The 20809-nt window shown below is 41.4% G+C and overlaps 1 protein-coding gene across 6 annotated transcripts in view; it reads left to right on the top strand.

Annotated features, from left to right (window-relative positions):
- The window catches only part of Ca-Ma2d (Ca[2+] channel Muscle-specific alpha2/delta subunit), a 32123-nt gene that overhangs the window by 8302 nt on the left and 3012 nt on the right, over positions 1–20809 (top strand). For 3 of the 6 annotated variants that reach the window (XM_031978026.2, XM_031978027.2, XM_031978024.2), the window contains exons 2-12: positions 2708–2789; positions 5639–5904; positions 7836–8284; positions 9931–10250; positions 12220–12480; positions 13581–13709; positions 15740–16104; positions 16685–16889; positions 18041–18629; positions 19065–19420; positions 20391–20687. In XM_031978026.2, coding sequence (XP_031833886.1) covers positions 5651–5904; positions 7836–8284; positions 9931–10250; positions 12220–12480; positions 13581–13709; positions 15740–16104; positions 16685–16889; positions 18041–18629; positions 19065–19420; positions 20391–20687 — 3225 coding nt within the window. In that variant the 5' untranslated portion in view covers positions 2708–2789; positions 5639–5650. The remainder of the gene's footprint in view (positions 1–2707; positions 2790–5638; positions 5905–7835; positions 8285–9930; positions 10251–12219; positions 12481–13580; positions 13710–15739; positions 16105–16684; positions 16890–18040; positions 18630–19064; positions 19421–20390; positions 20688–20809) is intronic. The other 3 variants (XM_031978028.2, XM_031978025.2, XM_031978030.2) reach the window with 3 other exon arrangements.

Here is a 20809-nt window from a genome sequence, read left to right as displayed (position 1 = left end):
TATTTAAAATCAAGTTTTGCATTGTAATTGTTCTTCGGCAATTTGGAAGCTCCGGTCATCGATGACCACCGTGGCAGTCAATGTGGTAACATGACTGCCATGAAAATACTAGTGTTTTGTGTATCACGCAGTCTTTCTGTAGTAAGGTAAAGAGGAAGAATTATTAGTTATTGAGAATCACAATTCTTCCGTTATACTATTATCTAGTTATCTACCCTACTCTTTTGTCCGACATCAGTTATCTTACGAGTTATAATTATTTTCTTATAACTTGGAAGCTTCGGTCGTCGGTGACCATGGCAGTCAACGTGTTAATGATTTTATGTAGAGTGATACATTTCAGGATAATCTAATATGAGTAATGCAACAAGATTATCAATGTGTAAAAGACATCACTGACAATTTTGGAACAAAAACGTCTCGGCGTGTGTGCTACGTCTTTCGAGCGCAAGAGGTTAATGAATTTTTTGGTAGAAGGTTTGAGGATTGTGGATGTTTGTCGTTGTTCGCCGTTGTTCTTAGATGAATTAATGTTGGGACAGTTAGCTCTTGAAATTGGAGAATCGGAAATTGATGATTGGACGATTGGACGATCGGGATGTTTATTTTTATTGGAAATATATCGGTTTATCAGGTTGATCGCCACGAGAATTTCGACCCTTTCGTGTATCACTTATTCACTCACAACAAAGGCAGATAGCATTCGTATCTCTTATTAACGATTTGATGTTATAGTTTTTAAGCTGTGCTTGGTATTTTATTATAAATGTAACTAAATATTTCGATTTCACATTCGATTTCCTCTTGTAATCGTTTTCAATCTATTTGAGAGCTCCCGTCGTGGACTAGTGTGTATACTTAATTTGTTCAAGTTTTCAATGATCGTAATGCTTGCTTCTTTTTGTTCGTTGCGAGTAAATAGGTACACCCGTGAACAAATAAATGAATGATTCTTCCGTACTCTCGATTCGTCGATAATTCGTTCTGTTTCTTTCCTTCATGGCCGTAAGATTTTATGGATGCGTTCGTTACGACACGTTCCAGGGCGATTGATTGATGATAATTCGACTTTATTGCGCGTGCGATGGAAAAATTGTTCGAAGGAACAAGAAGAGTAGAATCACTATTTGTGTTTATACATATTACGTAAGGTAATGAGATTAATGACATGGATAAGAGAAAACTAATTGCAGCACTTCATTAGGAGAATGCATTTTCTCAGTTTTCAATCTAGACTCCGTATTATCTTATGAATTTTAACAATACCGTTCCGCGATGATTACGAATTGAATAATCAAGCATGAACCACTTGACCTATGACTTCTTTCTGAATTGTAATCGATCTAACTACTTTGTTATCAATGATTTATTAAAAGTTCCAGTCTTATTATACGTCAACGTGTGTTCTAAGATATAATCGTTTTTAACAGAGTAATAATACACAATTTGTATTGAAAGAAATTTACGAACATTCATGTTTGTTAATATCGTAGGTCATGGGGTTAAAAAGCAAGAGCGTCATCGACGTCCTTCAAAATCGAATCGCGAAATGGAACGGCCAATAATTCGGATGAATCGGAAAATGTTTGTGTTTACTCGACTGATGAAAGGCGGAGTCACTTTCACCGCCAAATTTAGTTTCCATTGGAACCCCGCCAATTTATGATTCCCACCGCCGCGGATGGATCGTTGGTAGACCACGGATTTTTATGCAAATACCGATAGAAAATGATTTTTCTCAAACAGTATCATAAAAATCAAGCTTTGAATATTTTATATACTTTTTTGCACCGTGTGCGTTCCGTGTAATTTTGTGCTGTCAAACCTATACCTGTATATGTAAAGAAACATGTACTCACTGATCGATTTATCAGTCGCTGAGTTGAAATCACCGAAGTTAAAAATATGAAATTTAAACAGCAATTTCGAAGGGATTGTTCGAAATTCATTCTTTAGATTATTCGACGATTTGAAACTTGACACAAATAATCTATAAAACAAATAATCTCTCAGGAACTCAAAAAATTCACTGTCCAATCATTAGTTCTCCCTTGTCCTATGATTACTTTCACAATGATACTTGCTAAAACTACCGTGGCGATAACAGTTTGTCAGAAACACAACAAAACGTAACGATTGACGATAAAAAAGCAATATTTAAAGTCTACGAAAAAAGGTAAACAACATTTACATTTTACTTTAAAATCGAACACTTCAAAATTATCATTACGATTATCCTATATCAACGTGTGTTCTAAGATATAATCGTTCATAACAGAAGAACAGTATATATAATTTGCATTCAAGGAAATTGATGAATAATTATGCTCGTTAAATTCCATTTAAAATCTTCACAAGTCTGACACGGTATTATAGAAACAAGGTGTTCGCCCGTTGACTGCTTGTTGTTAATAATTTGTACAAAATAATAGAAAATCCCGATCTTATCCTAGCTCAACGTGTGTTCCAAAATATAATCGTTCATAACAGAAGAACAATGCATAACTTGCATTCCAAGAAATTGATAAATATCTATGCTCGTTGAATTCTATTTGAACGTTGAATTGATAAATATCTATGTTCGTTAATTTCTATCCGACACGATGTTGTGGAGCAAGGGGTTAATTCGATCGTCCGGCATTTCGGTGGGATTCCGGTGGCATTCCCGTGGAGATCCGTTCGTGACTGAAATTGTTGTCTTTTGCAGCGTGGTGCGGTGGGCAGAGACCTTGGGCGCCGAATTATGGGAACTGGCGGAGAAGGTGGCGCGACCAGAAGAATTATTAAACGTGAGAACCGTTAAACGATTCCTCCCAGCGTGCCGAAATGATTCTCGCCGTTTAGCCCGTGCATTACACGTGCGCGGAGCGGCAAGGATCAATCGCGATCGCGTGGTTCGGATGATTCTTGCCGCTCCGCTCGCGCGGCGTGTCTTTACTGGCGGCACGAGTCATTTGGACCACGTGTAAGTAATCTAAGTGCATCAGCGAATGCTCGCGCGACCGCGCGTCGTCTCTCTCCCCCTTTCTCTTTCTCGTTCCCTCTATCAGTATCGGCTGATCGCGGTAACTATTTTCGTTACGCCTTCGCGCGCAATTATTGTCACTTAACGGCGACGACGGAGCGGGGCGGAAAGAAAGAGGGCGAATGAACTGGAGGAAAAAAAGAATTGACGCCTAGACAACGCTGAAGCGAGTCACGAGCGTCTTCTATGTGCATCGGTATTTTCTGATTCATTTCTGTTGATTACGGTAATTGAATCTGACTTAATTGCTTTTTAATTGGGCATGCGATCTTTGTAATATCCTAGACCGTGAATGTTAACCCTGCTGTGGTCTTCAGCTTCCGCTCGACCCGTTTAGTTAATAATATTCCATTTTTATAATATTCTGATAGTAGATATTAGATGTTTGTAATATTCTATTATTAGATATCGTATATAATATTCTAATGTTAATTACTTCTAATGTCCTAATATTAGGTATTGACAATTCCTGATATTCTAACATTATTTCCTAAAATTATTTTTCATATCCTCCTCTTTTATGATAACATTCTCGCCCTCATTTTATTTGGGATATTTCTAAATCTGAGAACAGTGCTAGGAAATTGTAAATAGACACGCCAAGTGTACAGAAAGACCGAAGACTTCCTTCTATTTTAGTCTAGAAAAATTTCAATCTCCAAAAGAACCGAATATCTAAGAATTTTATTGGTTCTCGCGTTGATGACTAACACGATCCGCTGACAAACAGTCAAAAAATGGAGTAATTCATACCTAAGATAGTAAAATGAATCCCGCTGATAACAGACAGAGGGAAAAGCTTTCGAAAGGGAAAACCCCGCAATAAAGCGTCAATCGGCAGTGTATCGACCCAAGATAAATCGACTAATCCCTTCGTCCTGAAGATAACAATGCCCTCGCTGATAATTTTTTTGCCCGAGGAATAACTCATCGAGCGACGGGGCATCGTTTAGAAAATATTTTTAGTCTCAATTTATCTCGCGAGTGATCGCGACTGATCTTTCTAGCGCAGCTTCCGTGCACAGATGCCGCCTGCGACACGTTTCGGCCGTTTCTATCGTTTCTATTCCATTTTACGTCGCCGTTTCACTTGTTGAACTTTCCGTCTGCATCGTTACTGTCCCCTTATTCCCCTGAAAGGGAATACCAAGTGAACTTTCTATTTTTCTGCTCGTTTTTTTCCCCCGAGCAGAAAGTCAATTTCAACGATCGTTGATGTCGATGCAATTACGTTGCATTGCCGCCGCGTACCTCGTGGGTGTCGTTATTAATAGAAGCAGCCATGATTTGTAATACAATAGGTTGTTAGAGACACCGGCACGTCCCAAATTGAGAGTACAAGAAAACGCAGATTTCACGAGTTTTCGAGCGACTGTAAACTGTTCGCTTTCCTCGATACTACTGGAAAAATTCGTTTGTAATTTTAACTGACTGATCTCTAATTTTAACGTGTATGTAGAAATTCATCGTTGCAACGAAGGTAGACGCAAGTTTATATATTTGTAGTTTGGTCTGTTAGTATTTCAATTTTCTTAGGAAATCAATGCCTGGAGAACGGATAGAAAAATAGAATTCCGACGAAAATTCTTTTAGGGTGTAATAGACGATGATTGTTGTTCAAGTGAAACTGAATTCGATCATTACCACGAATCGACGTACATACACGTTATTTTGTTGCTTGAACACCGCTCAGTAATCAGTTTCACCCTTCAGGGGAACACGGGATCGCCGTGCGAAACGGCAGCTGCTCAACGAGCCAGGTGAACAGTGCGACATCATGGCCAGCTGACATCCGCTCGTGTTCCACTCCGCCGAAAATTTTAGCATCCTTTAACCCTGCTATACTCCTCGATTCACCTGCACGCTTGAAATATCACCGACAAAGCAGAAACACTCGTACCACTAATGACTATATTGTACCCTTCCTTAATCCAAAAATATTCCTGGGGAAACAAGATCGCGACAGATCGAAGAAACTGAAATAAACATGACAGCATTTGAATTCTATCTAAAACCGAAATAGAATGAATATCAAATCAAATAAACCCGAAAAATTGATCGATTCGACAGACGCGCGTTACCGAGCTAAAGTCATTCACCTCCGGCAAATAATTTCACGACGAACCCTGTGACAGACGTGAACAATATTCTCATAATTCCATCCATATCGATCAACAAAGGGGAAAAACGAGAAATCTACGGAATATACGAAACTCCCTCGAGTTTAAGCATTAGCGCGTTAACCCGTTGACGCGAGGATTTTCATTAATTCCTCGCGACGAAGATATTCCCGACCGTCGTTCCGATTACTCCGAAAACTTTCTCTCTTTCGTTTTTGCCGTTTATTGTTCGCGGAACAATGCAGCGGGGAAACGCGCGCGGGAAAGAGAGAAAGAGAAAGAGGGAGCGGGAAAGAGGGAAAGAGACGAACGCGAACATTGCGCGCGCGGGGTGGAAGATAAAAGAAGGGTTTCGCCGCAAGAAATTAATAATACGTTTGCCTCGGCGCGGCGGAAGGAAGAGAAAAAAAGAGGCGAGGCGGTCGGAATCCGGGTCAGAAAACGCGGGGACCGTTCGCTGGCTCACGACTATACCGTTGCCGATGAATTGCAGAAATACAAGACGATGAATACGCGGGTGGAGGATAAGTCCGGGGAGGAATTAGTGAGCATAATCAGCGAGAACGTCGGCAGGATGCTGAGACGGAAGATGGATGCGGTGACCTGCATCCGTATGAAGGCCGAGGAGAGCGCAGAGAGCTGGGATAGCGACGAGGAGGACGGGAATTTCACCTACGTGTCCGGGAAATACAGCCCTATCGTCAACCAGTCCGCGCCACAGCTTCCGGAGAACATGGAGGACAACGTCGACGTGTACAGGTGCCGGTGAAACAGAATGGAAATAGACCGAGGCGAATCGGATCGAAATGAATATCCAGTTCATATTTGTCGTACCGTCGATTATTTCACTTTTCGTTCCTTGTTTGTCAGAGATTTGACATATTGACAGTAGAACTGTGAGCGTTTAACGCGTTTACTACCAGCGTCACATATTTCTGACGCAATCTTATGTTTTATATAAAGCAAATGAAATTAATCCGATAGATATTGTTATTTAAAGTGACAAGCTACGGCATTATATTTAGGAACTGGTCCCAGTTCAGTCGATATTTTATTTAGAAGATTCATTCGATTGAACGAAATATTACAATTGAGGTCACCGAAGTAAACACTGGTAGCGAACGTGTTAATGTGTTTAACGCGTTGACGAGACTTTTTGGCGTCTCGCGTATTGCTTGTTCTTTCGCAAGGAAAGCAAATGGTATTGGAATCGGTTATTAATGGTTTGGTATCATAGTTCTTTGGTTAGGTTAACGTTTTATCGAGTTTTTTGACTCGACATCAATTTTCTTCGCGCGATTGGCTTGAAGCGTTTTGGGAGCTTCGTTCATTGGTGACCACCATGATGGTCGACGTGTTAATGTGTGATCTTTATAAAGATTGTGGCAATAGATTCTTTTCGACTTCTTCGTGTATGGATTATAGCGTTCGAGTGGAACTGCTTATTTTTGAAATTATTTTTGGTATTTGATTGTTTTGTGGTATCAATAATTGCGAAATGAGAACCCATTTTGACGGGTGCGGGAGTTGTAGTGTTAACCGCGAAGCAAGTTTTGAGCGTTTTATGTAAGACTCATTTATTCGTAAGATAAATAGAGATAATTATTCATTATTTGGCACACAGTTCTTATCTTACTGTATTATCGGCTTACTTACATTATTGAACTTTGTTATTAGATAACGGTCAACAACGTTTTGCATGTTGTAATTGTTTTCAAGCAATTTAAAAGCACCGGTCGCCGTGGAAGTCGATGTATTGAATATTCTTTTTTATTTTAATGTTTTTTTATTTATTATTTTCGTATCACTTTGAAATTTGCTAATGTTACAATTTTCAACTGGTAATAGAGGAATTATATCCTTCACTTATAATTCTACTAATCGCCAAGTATTTATCGGCATATAAATCAGGTACGAATGAATTTTACAAGGTCGTTCTAAAATTATGATAAGAACTATGGTAAGAAGCGTCGACTGTCTTTCGGCATCGATTCCTAGGTGAACGATTGACCTACGAACTAGGTCTAGCGTACTCTTCTGCTCCGGATTCCCTTCTGTTCGAAGATCGTTTAAAGCCGAACGAACAGCTAGGATCAAGATCCCCTTACAACTGGTTCACCGAAAATTCGATATCCCTTTTACTAACGTTCAACATTAATGAGTCTAACGAACAGTAATCCTTCCATACTTAATACTGTACCGAACTAATCGAATTCCATTTTCTTTCAACTCATCTTTCAATCCCTTGAAGACAAATAATATAATGCTACCACCTGACTTTCATATCTAAAATAAAAACTTGGAAACATATAATTTAGTTACTTAAATAACAAAAGAATAATAGACGTTAATAACAATAATACTGAATATTTAACACTAGTACGACCGAGCACTGAAATTGACTTTTCGAAACTTCTCTATAAAAACTTCAAGAGTGCATCCATTCAGACTTTAATTGATTCACGATTCAATTTGCATATTGCCAAATCAAGAGACGCATATGCTATTTTTGTAGTAATCCCGAACAGAAATCTGGAATTGGTCATTTTGACCCGTTCGGTGGTTCTAGTGTCAAGAATCCAGCATATCATATCGCTTCCTACGATGGCTTTCATTTGAACGATCAATTCATACACCCATCCGCAATTTCCATTGAAACTCCGGGAGACAACTAGAAATTATTTTCCTAGAACGATAGAGCTGACGCCGGACTCGCATTTCTACAATATCCCGGTGAACACGAGCTTCTCGTCGGTGCACATACCGACGAACGTCTACGATCTGTCGCCCGCCGTTCTCGAGGACATCAAGAAGACCGAGAGCCTCGACTACACCTTTCGCCAGAACTACGAGTCCGACCCGGCGCTTTCATGGCAATATTTCGGTTCCGTCACCGGCATGCTCAGACAGTATCCCGCCATGCAATGGAAGACGGATCCCACGGCGGAGAGCGCGGATCAGGGCCAAGGAGACGGTGACGAAGAGGACGAGGACGGCGGCGGCGATGGGGGCGACGAGGAGGCAGACATTTATGATTGCAGAGTACGCAGCTGGTTCATCGAGGCTGCGACCTGCAGCAAGGATATGGTGATCCTGATGGACACCAGCGGCAGCATGTTGGGCATGGGAAAGACTATTGGTGATTAACTGCGATTCTATTAGGTCGGCGCACGTGAAGTGTCGGATTTCGCGGGGAAAAGAAAACCTTGTTCGACGTTCTGAAAGACGTTTATTCGATCAAAATACGCTCTGTTCGATTCGACACGCTTCTGCCAACGGGTTTTTAACGACTATGCTCCTTTTTTGAAAAACTTGAAATTTTTAGAATTACTTTGCGGATGGATGTCGGCATTTCCATGAGATGAAATGTTCGGATTTGGAAGACTAAGTCGTGGACAAGTGATCTAATTAGTCGAACAGCAAGAGATCGGCACGTAGTTTCCTTTTTTTTTTCTATTGATTAAGCAATTGATATTTAATTTAGCTTCATATGTTGAAGGTTTTGTATGTTTCGAAGAATCTTCGTCCACAAAGGGTTAATAAGGTCTAACAAAGAGATACTATCGAAATTTTGTAGACTAACGCTGCGCTGTTCTTTTGTTCACGGTATTATCCCCAAATGCTTTGTTTATATTTTCAGCGGTTTATGCATTATTTCCTTAGTTTCGAATTCATATAAAGCAAATGTTGGCGGTACCCGTGTTTTCGAGAAAGTGTTCCAGAAATAGTTATTATGCACAATTCGGAAAAAATTTTTCGTGAAACGTTACTCTGATAATAGACAGTGAAAATAAGAGTAAGAAAAATCTGACATTTCGTGTGCACCAACCTAATGTAATAATTATTAGGCTATACTATGAATAATGCTATTTTCTTACACTCCTTTCACTTTGGAAGAAAGCTTTATTTTCCACAGTTGTATATCAGACATTTATTATTATCTACCTATTCATGATATTATCCACAATCAGGGAGAATATATTGTAGATTAAAAAAAGGAGATTATATTTTTTACAATGGAAAAAAATGTTTCAAAATAGTGTTGAATCGTTGCTAAAAGTGAGATAATCGCGTTGAATGCTAAAGGTAAGCTATGGAAAGGTTTTTTGTGCGAATGTTCGTCGCAAACTACGCTATCGTTGATTTTATCGTACTTTTTGTTCCCGTTGAGTACAAATCGATTCTCACGCGTGGTCAGGAACGTTGTGTTGCTCTATTCGGCGTATCCTAGGCAGTTGTGTCAGAATCGCAACTGGAATATACTTGCGGTCGCCGTCAGTAAGCTGTGCAACGCATACTTGGAGTGCACCGCAAACCTGAGGTTACGCGTGCATTGTTTAGGGAAGGATAGTATGCCAACGCGAGCCCACCTTCGCACGGGTATCGTGATCACCGTCTATACTCGTTACCTTAATATCATTGGTTAAATCATTCAGCAGCGAAGAAATACGACCTCGTAAAGTACATATATAATATTATTGAAAATCCTTGCAACCCATTATCGATGAAATCGTTTAAACAATACATGCAACAGCTAGAAATACTTCTTACAATCGGATCAGCATTAGAAAAATTTCAATATATTCAGCTTAAAGCAACTCTTTCCATGAAATAATATCTTAAAGTAGTTTCTACGCATGAAGGATTAAACGTAATATAACTTATAAGATTAATGCATTACTTATCTTCTATTAACAGGCTAACTATGCCACTAGAAAAATAATCAAAGGTATTACTTTTACTCGAATCATTTTTATCCTGAAATATTATGGTCTTCGTTTTCAGCCAGGACAACGATAAACGCAATCCTGGACACCCTCTCCAACAACGACTTCGTCACCGTGCTTAGCTACTCGAACGGTACCACGGACGTGGTGGACTGTTTCAGGGACATGCTGATCCAGGCCACGCCGGAGAACGTGGAGACGTTCAAAAAAGCGATCGCGACAGTGAAAACGGAGGGCCAGGCGAATTTGACCGAGGCCTTCTCCAGGGCCTTCAACCTACTCAGCAATTACAGGGAGACGCGTAGGTGCGGCGCAGACACGCCGTGCAATCAGCTGATCATGCTGGTCACTGATGGCGTTCCTGGAAATGTGACTGAGGTATCCACTTAAACATCCTCCGGCCACTTTATTACTCATACCCCGAGGAAAGTTAGTAAAAACCGAATTTCTACTTCCAATCTGAATCTTCCCCTTTTCAATTTCTATAATTTTCAATTTGTACTTTTAGCAGTAAACATCACAACGGCCAGACTTTAGTTTAACCATAATTGATAAAATATCCATGACCTCGGCAACACAAAACCTGTAGCTTCTCCTCGATTGAAGCTGACAGTTTTATTGACATCTCAAAAACTAGGGTTCCATTTCCTGTAACAAAGAGATTACCGAAAACATCAGTGTCTACATAGTTAGAGATCATCAGAATCAGTGACCCAACGGTTAATCTACAAGTTCATCCAATAGTAACGTGTCAGTCCCAATTTTCATTCGTGCTTTCCTAAAATCGCAGTGCGAAAAGAAATGGTATCCGCCGCGGGCCGCCATTTTTTCGGTCAACCGTGAGAGGAAGTTGCCCGTGAAGCAGCGCGCTGAAATGAAGTGGCACTCCCGCGAATTTCCACTAGCCTCCGGGGGGAGAAGGTCGCGCGTTTCCAGCTCTATCCTCGCAACGAGTAGCTCTTCACTTTTATAAGAGCCCACTCGAACCAGCGAGGATCACGGTCTCTGTCTCTCCGGCGTTCTCTCCTTCTTTCGTTCCCTCTTTTCCCGGCCGACGCCGTCGTCCGCCGCCATCTTTATTCTTTTCATTGCCGCCGGCTTCTTCCCGCCTTCGCGTTCCCCGCCGGTTCCCCGACCTTCCGCCACGCTGCTAACCGTTCCCATTCTCCGTGACCTCGGCCCGTTCCCTTATCTCTCCTCGCCGGGCTGTGGAAAACGCATCATCGACGATAATGCTGCGATAACGTTGCATCACGATTACGGGTAGTTGCACGGTCAGGCGACGAGGAACTTTGCTAGATAATCCTCCGAAAACGTCCGATTTCCTCCGTCCGCGATGGGTATCGGGGTTCTTCGTGGAACAATGAGCATCCACGAGCAAAAAATTGGGACTCAACATTTTCTGCGTTCAACTGCTGCATTGTGATCTGTTTGTTGCGATGGCACAGGAAAAATTAAGCTTCTTTCGGATTCGTTGGAGTTCGGTATAATTGGTGAAGTTGTCGGTGTACATAGCCTGCTTCGATTTTGACAATTTTCAAATATGTTGTTGAGGACATGACTTTGAACAACTTTTTCCTTTGTGTGTGCCAACGGAAGGCATTAGTTTCCGAGATGATCGCGAGGAACTTGCTACCACTACGCTGAATTTTGTGTTTATGTGCGCGTCCGTGAGAGAGATGCAAGAGCTACATTAAAAATCGTGTCTCCAAAAATATATTTGAAAATCATCAAAATCGGAGCTAAACACATTAACAACTTGACTCAATTGTAACCCTTTGCACTCGAAAGACGACTCCCGGTCACCACTTGATTTGACGCGGTAAAACTATAAAATCTGATATTTAATGTTGAACTTCGAACTAATGAAAATTATAATGCCAACAACACCCACATGCAATATTGGAATAAAATAGCTTTGTTCCTTAATGTACCTGTGATTTCCTTTCGAATTGATTTCAAGGAATATCGTCTTCGCCTTGTCAAAAAATGTTATACATTTCTAGTGAGAAACTTCCGCAAAGGGTTAATGCATTGAATTATGGGTAATAGGGTTTACGAGAAATATATATATCGACAGACGCGGGACGAGCGAGCTGACTCATGAAAGATTAAGTCAATCCTTGTAGATACGAAAACTAATGTATCAGTTTAGTTGGAATATTCAGTTTTCAGTAAATGTAAATGCTTGTGTGTATAATCTTTGAGGTGCTCATTCAGTCGAACTAAAGATCTCTAGTTTTGAAATACTTTCAAATATTTATTAAACCATCAGACCTGCTCTCTGAATCTTTCATTTTCGTTCTTTGGAGTCAATCACTTTGTCAAACGAAGCCTGTCTCTTCAGGTGTTCAAGACGTGGAACTGGCAGGACAACAACACCCACATACCCGTAAGGGTGTTCACGTATTTGCTTGGCAAGGAGGTGACGAAGGTCCGCGAGATCCAGTGGATGGCGTGTCTCAATCGCGGCTATTACACGCACGTGCACACGCAAGAGGAGGTCCGCGAGCAAGTGTTGAAATACATACCTGTGGTGGCGAGACCAATGGTCCTTCAAGATGTGGTGCACCCTGTCGTCTGGACCCACGCATACGCTGACATCACGGTAAAATAGTGGTTACGTTCCTCGCCTTACCATCGTCTCTTACTTTTTGCAGCGTTGCGACTTCTCTATCGTGTTGTCTTTAACACTAGATTTTACAGAACCCACCAATTTAACGAATATTATTTTATGAACATTGTTTATAGAAGTTGAAGCAGATTTTCGTTGAAAAAACTACATATGCGAATAAGTATTCCAATTCATAAGTTTTTGAAGCTTTGATTTCGAAGATCTGTATGAATGAACACCTAGTTTTCTATGGGCAATAGAACAAACTGTACAACGAATGTTCATAAACCTAGTGTTAAATTTCTTTTACTCGGAAACTCGATTAAACCAAATTAAAAGATACTATAATCTTTCTTTCTTTATAAAGAATCTTTTGTCCCATCGAATACAGTAGAAATATTGTAAGAAAAAGATGGTCTCCAGTAAAAATGTTAATATAGCGACATCATATGTAAAATCACAGTCACACGATGCAAGGATAGAAGGTCGCAACGCCGACAAAATGTCGTCCGCCCGCATCGGGCTTTCGCGTCATCGTTTTTTCGAACACAACCCCACTAACAGCGGTATTCATCACTTCTGCAAATTAGGACTTTTATCAGGGACAACGAAGATCACGCCAGAATATTAGACAAAGTTTGATATTCTTCATCCGCGAAATAGAATCCGCTTAAGACGAACGCCGCGTCGGGTTACAGATCCGCGAAACTCAAACCCGGAAAAAAATGTGTCGCATCTGCGTTTTTATGATGCACGCGCGAAATTTTTGTTACAGGATAATCTAGAACTCTTTACGTCTTGAAAAAAACTGTAGATATTTAATTACCGATTCCCTAAGACTACTGCCTTTCAGAAAGTCAAAGTACATAAATGTATAAATAATAATTAAAAGTAACGAATAGTAATAAAAACTAATAAAGTTGAAAGAAGAAAATATTATTCAAGACATAGAGGGTGAAATTGGAGCAGAATTCGACGTCACTTATTTATCAGCCCTAGTCACTACTCAACACAGACACCCGCAACCAGACAAAAAGTAGTCAATTTCTCGATCAACCACGGTTCTGTAAATATTCTACTTGCAATTCCATTAGAATCCTGCACTCGCCACTTGGCTGTGGCTGGTGATGCAGCACGAGGAGCAACAGTCCCGGCTTCAGAAACATCTGAAAGGGAAACGCCTGGGCGTGCGAATAAATGAGGACGAAATCTACATACAGCAGGTTGAACGCTAGCAAACCAAGCAACAACCTCCACCACCCCCTCTTAGTCGCTTCAGTTATCCGTCTTTGTCGTTACCAAACCTCCGTTCTCCCTGGCAACTTAGCTGGCTGCGCGGTGTTTGCACCCTGCCCACGAATCTAGGCAAATCCTGCAAACCATAATCGGTAGCCAGTGATTCTCCTAATTGTTTTTTGGTATTTCTTTTTCAACCCTTAAATCGAAGGAACGTGTCGTACTCTATAGGAAGCGATAGTTGATAGATAAACTATCGATGTTCGTGCGTTTATAACTTCGATTTAAGAGTTATCTCGTCGCAGATTCCCGTTAACGATCCTTTTATCGTTTTGACCACTTAACCTTTTGCGGATGAAGATTTTTCTAAGTATTAGAAATCTTCGACAGAAAACAGAAAGTTATATATCGAACACTTACATACTAGAGGAAATTGCAAACAAATAATCTTACTATTCAAATAACAATAAATCGAAAGTACTTAAAAAAGGAACTCTTGCATACTAGAGAAAATTGCAAACAAATAATCTTATTATTCAAATAACAATAAATCGAAAATACTTAAAAAAATAACTCTTGCATACTAGAAGAAATTGCAAACAAATAATCTTACTATTCAAATAACAATAAATCGAAAGTACTTAAAGAAGGAACTCTTGCATACTAGAGAAAATTGCAAATAAATAATCTTATTCAAACAAAAAATAAATCGAAAGTACTTAAAAAAAGAACTTCCGATTTATTGTTATTCGAATAATAAGATTACTTATTTGCAACTTTGCATTCTAGATGTGAAAGTTTGACGTCGACCTTACGACGTTCGTCTTCAAAAGGTTAAAACATATATACGTTAATTTATTATTTTATTATTACGTACATTAATTAACTAAATTTTTTTGTTTTTCGTATTCCTCTTCGCTAGCAGCGGTTCTCAGCGAACCGTAGAAGATCCTCCGTAGTTTTTACACTCGACTGCATGCGAGAAAGCTGTTTTTATCGCTCGTAGATATACATTCGCGGTAAACATAATACTCGAACTATTCACCGGGAAAGTGCACCCAGAATTTTGACGATTCCCGATGAAGCGGCAAACGAGACTGCAACCCGCGCCGAAAAGTTTCCCCCGGCTCCCTCAGACTTCGTAATATACCCGCTGCATTATTAATATCGAACACCATTGTCCTGTTTTAATGCGCGTGTGACTTTAACGCTGGCCTGCCGGGTTACTTAGAACCATAGAGAACGCCTCTGCTACATTCCGTAGACTAGTGCACCATTAACACTTTCCGTGTTGTGCAACATGTGAAACGCGGCCGCCGAAAAGCTGCGCTTGATTCGTTAAGCGGCGACGTCCGATACACACGTTTCTCGGAGATGAATCGGCTGATACGTTTTCACGCACGACCACGAACGTGTTAATTGCATAATTCAACCGTACACTGGATGTTCCTCGTACGCTCGATTAAGCGAAACATCAGCTCATAGTAACGTTCACTTGAGGTTAATCCTGTCAGCGAATATTAGAATGAAATTAAGACAAGCTTCAACCCCTTCTATAATATCGAGTCAGACTCGTGATGTAATCTTCAACCGAATTCAGCAAACGTAAACGTTATGTATTTTCCATATAAATGAAATATTATATGTCTACTATCAATCTCTAAGTTTTATAACATAGATGCAGAATAATCATCAAATTCTTTTCTTCCTACTAAATTATTAACGACAAAGTAGTTCTATCAAGTACAGTTGCGAAAGAAATCATGCAAGCGTTTAATTTAACAGTAATCTTAATCTTAACCTCCATTTCAGTCTCAAATCAAATAATCTTAAGACAATCGCTACTCTTCGAGCTGCGAAAGAACCGCCAGTGTATGGACCTAGGTTCTCATCCTCCAACCAAGAAATCACACTGTCCGGAAACTCCAACGTTTCCAAAAGCGCATTGGTAGTTCCCCTTTTAACCGAACGATCCCTTCTTGACGAAGACCGACGTGAACACACTTGCTCTCCACAGATCCACAAAGACGAGGACGTTCGCCAGGATCCTTCGACGCTGAACACGACCGCGTGGCAGGAGTATCGGCTGCTGACCTCGGTCAGCACCCCTGTGTTCGACCGCAAGGGCAACACCAGGCACAACCAGACGAGGGTGGCAAATCTGCTGGGCGTGGCGGGCACAGACGTGCCAATCGACGACATCCGGAAGCTCACGTTGCCGTACAAGCTCGGCGTGAACGGCTACGCGTTCATCGTGTCGAACAACGGCTACGTGATACTGCACCCGGACCTGCGCCCCGTCTACAAGGGCAAGCTGAAACTCAATTACAACAGCATCGATCTGACGGAGGTGGAGATCCTGGACGACGGTCGCGAGCCGAGGTAATTGGAAATGAGAAAAATTGAAGAGTTCTCGCGAAAAGGACTGCGAATGCCAGGAAATTTCCTTTCTTATTCTTATCCTGCAGTGGGTATATAATTTACGCAGTTTTCCTTGTGGTGGTCGTCGAAAATAGCACTTGTTTGTAATACTGATTATAGTGAAAGATATTATGACATAATTTTTAATGTAATATCAGGTAATTGTCTTCCTTCCGAGAAATTTGTTGGCACACGCTTTCCTACGAATACTGTTCAGATTTCAAATTCTAAACTTCAAATTCCAAATTACAATTTTAGTCTTAGTCAATCCTTTGCATAAATGACTTGATAAGATTTACTTTCCATTTTCCGAAACCAATCACGTCGGCAATTGGAATAGCTCGGATATCCTCGCGCCACCATTTTGCAGCCGTTGAATGCCTACACTAAACCCCTATCGCGAGAGAACTTTCTTCTAAATTCCCGATACGGATTCGCGGAGGGATCGAACAGCGCGATATTGCTTCGAGCAATTGGTAGTCTGAAGACGATCCATTTACCTCTCCTTGTTCTTTTTTCACCCGCTGAAAAACGATTACAGGAACCCCGGCCCGGAGGTGCTGGATCTGCGCGCCGCCCTGGTGGATCACAAAAGGGGCAGCATGAAAGGTGTGCCGGTGAAATTGCATTACGATGACAATCGCCGCGTGACCCTCGAACAACGTGACTACTTCTACGCCCCGCTGCCCGGAACACCGTTCGGCCTCGCGGTCGCCATACCGAACTACGGGACGACTTGGATCAAGGTAATGCCACGAAGTGTTGACCACCGCTGGAACTTTTCGTCCCGGAATTTCAGGAACCCGGTGTTTTCACGAGCATTTTCAGGGTGCGACAACTGGGAGACGAAGACTGGCCCCGGGGCCAGGAAACTTCGGGGTCAGCTAATGGATCCGAGACGCGCGATTCTTGATCCATGGTACTCTGTTCTCGTGGCACTAGGAGTTTCCATTAGAAGATTCTTTATTCCATTGGATGTTAGATTATTACAAAGAATGGTGTGATTAGAGTTTCTGCTTGTAGTGTTGTTATGTAGTTAACTCATACTATTTTATAACTGTCCGTTGGAATACTATTAACCCTTTGCGGTCGAATGTCGACATTTCGTCGAGATCAAACTTTCATGTTTGGAATACCAGGTTGTGAACAAATGATTCAATTACTCAGACGGCAAGCAATTAGCACATAGTTTCCTTATTTTCTATTATTTAAGCATTCGAGTAATTCGGCAGGATCTGCAGGTTTTGTATACTTTAAACAATCTTCGTCCGCAAAAGGTTAATTACATAATGTATAGAATACTAGATCTACTATTATCTGAAGGGTGTAGTTGAGATTTCAAATTAGACTATGTATCTATATGTCTTATTTATATGTACATGTATTTTAGGTGTCTACCATTTTAACACTAGAACTACCAAGTGGATCAAGATGACTAATTCCTAATTATTTCTGTTAGAGTTACTGCGAAGGTACAGACACTTCTTTAAGAAATGATTAAAGAAGCTGATTTGATACCTTAACTGTAATATAAACCAATTGAAATCTTGATAAATTCACGCTTGTAGCGTTTAAGTGCTCGGTAGTTCTAGAATATTTTTTGCACTCGAGAATATTTTTCTCTACAAATACTCATTATTTTCTAATGAAATATCAATTTTTTTACAACATAAAGAAATATCTTGCATAAATTACTTAATTTTAATCTGTTACTTAACAGAACTATTTTATTTCGACATTCCATATGTTGATACATTAAATAAAATTTAATATTGAATTTTAAATATTACCATTTCATTGGGTCAAAGCAAATGGCGACTGAAATGCGCCCCTCGAGTGCAAAGGGTTAAAGAAACACGAGTACTCTTAATAAAGGTATTACTTCTTCGTATTCAAGGTCGGCGACGAGATCCGCAGAAACCAGAACCTGAACATCAACATCGCCGAGTTCTTCGCGGGTAGCAACTGGCGAGTTCATCCGGGCTGGGTCTACTGTCGCTACCACTATTTAGAGGGTCACGAGTTCGACAAACCGGAAGAGGAGCTCATACACTTCCTGGACCTGCTGAACAAGCCAGGATGGCGATGGTCGGAACAATACGAAGCCTACACGATCAGCGAGGACGACATGAACGAGGATCCGGACTGCGGCAGGAAAACGCTGTCGCAAGACGATTACTACTGCAACAAGGAATTGATGCAATTGCTAGTGTTCGACGCGAAGGCGACTAATTTCAGCTTCGACGACGAGTTCGTGTTCGAGGGCCCACGAGCGCGTCACCTAGCCAGCATCTACGGTATATTCTTGAGATTCGTCGCCACGCAAAGCGGCCTGACCAGGTGGCACTACATGGACACGAACAAGGTGCCTATAGAGGATGATGACATCGTGTTTGGTGATCTTCACAGGAGGGCTGTCAACGAGCCTTGGTACAAGGGCGCCATTTTCCAGAATATACTGGACCCTAATAGCATATCCGTGACAGGTATTACGATAGTTGAATATTATTTTTCTCTAATTGTAATGAAACTATTTTTGAATCTCTGTTCCGTGCTATAGAATAGAATCTTTACGATCGAGGGTGAATAGATAGTAATAAACACATGGAAAATTGTAATGAAGAAAAACATTAACCTCTGGGAAGATCTACGGAGAGCTGAATTGATATTGAATCCTTAAATGTTAGAAAAGAAGGATCTACCGGCCTTTCGTTGTTTAAATAATTACACGATGTTTACAACTTTTATGTGTAAAATTCTAATATAAAATATTTTACATATAAAAATTCTAATATAGGGGTGTGCCAAAATGCATATGAGGCGGAGCGATACTAAAAATAATACTATTGCGCAAATCGAGAAGACGAATAATGATAGCGATAGATTTTTCCGGATGATGGAGACTGTCACGATGATTCCAGTTCCATGGGAAGCGGGCGCGGACGCCATAGTGACGGTCTCCATAGGAATATTCCCGAAGGACGGCGGGAAAACTGCGCCGGCGGCGGTTGTCGGCTTTCAACTGCCCATGACGAACCTTTACGAAAGATTCATCGATCTGACTTCGGAGCCGGCGAACTCGTCCGTGAACTGCTCCCACAACTGGATCGATTGCTACTTGCTCGATCAGAACGGTTACGTAGTCATATCGGAGGCGCACAACGACACCGGCCAATTTATGGGGACGCAGGAAGGCGCTGTTATGAACTCCATGGTGGGCCAGGGCCTCTACAATCCTGTGGAGATTTACGATTACCAGGCCTGGTGCGAGGAAGTTGTAAGTGAACGAGGATCTTAGGCGGTCATATTCGACGTACGGAACAGGAAAGAATTTTAATCAATTTCGACCATGATTCTGTGTTATTTAGAGTCCAACGAGAAATCAATTTTTACTTGACACGTTAAGCGCCACGAAAGTCTTGAATATTTTATACACGATTTGTTCCTTCGTGGCAAAGGTAAATAGGAACAAGTATTAATTATTTTGCATTAGAATTCTCGTTGACTTTTGTTAACTAATTTATGTTATCAAGTATCTTTAATCGACAGCAGTCATCTTGCAGATTGTAATTTTTTTCAAGCATTTTAGAAGCGTCGGCGTTTAACGTGTTAGCTATTACCTTGAGAGCATAGACTGTCTTTAGAAAGTTACATGATTTCACCCTTTGCGGTCGTATATCTCAGCCACCGAAGCTCTTTCATCGTTCCAGTCGAATAACATCTAATATTTATTTCAAATGGAACTCTGTTACATTAAATTTCTCCAGAATTCGAAGGAAACAGTTATTTACCGTTTATAATCACCATTACTTTCACTCCATGGAAATGATTGCCTAACATGACACTATACAAAACGAACACGACCGCGAAGGGTCAATATAACAGCACAATATACGAGTCGTTCATTTACCGAATTCATCAACACCGCGAGAAATTTCGAACCAATGTAACCCTTCAAACAAACGTGTTCCGGCGCCAACATTCGAGAACGATCGGACAATAAACTTGTATATCTCTCCGAAGTGGCACGGCTGAGCCGTTCGAATCGCTGCCCCAACGCCGAATCTTTAATATCCCCGGGAAAGTTGTTCCGCGGGACACGGTTGGAAAAAAGTTATCGCAGGGGGCAAGTTTCGCGCGCGGAACGTTTCTCGCAAACAAAGTGAGAAACTCGGCCAGAGGCTGTGTCCTCCGCAGGGCGCAAAAACGTTTCACTGGACCGGCCGGCCGGACGAAACTGTTCGCAGCGTATCCAGGATGCGGCCAGCACTCTGTCGGACCCGCTGATGTACCTCTGGAAACTGTTGCTCTGGTTTCTGCTGCGTGTGACGTGGTTCACGACCCAGTTCGTCAACTTGCCAGCCACCCTGGCCAAAGTTCACGCAGACGAGGACGCGCCCGACCCGCCGCCGCCCCCGCGGCCTTATCTCATCCACTATCCCTGCGATCAGAAGAGGACGCTGTACATGATGAATTACACGATCGCCGGCGAGGGTGTCACCAATCATCCGGACTACTGTTCCAGACCGTTCTACGCTCGCAGGGTACGCTCGCGCGCGTTCACGGCCCCTGCAGCTGCCACTTTCTTCGCTGCCGGCCATAAATCTTGCCGGATCGTGTTATTAGACTGCGGATCTTCGCGCGGAATCGAAGCTCCTCGGGAGGA

This window comes from Nomia melanderi, chromosome 8 (genome assembly GCF_051020985.1).
Source record: "Nomia melanderi isolate GNS246 chromosome 8, iyNomMela1, whole genome shotgun sequence".
In the NCBI taxonomy this organism is placed as follows: domain Eukaryota; kingdom Metazoa; phylum Arthropoda; class Insecta; order Hymenoptera; family Halictidae; genus Nomia; species Nomia melanderi.
This window is presented reverse-complemented; position numbering and strand designations above follow the sequence as displayed.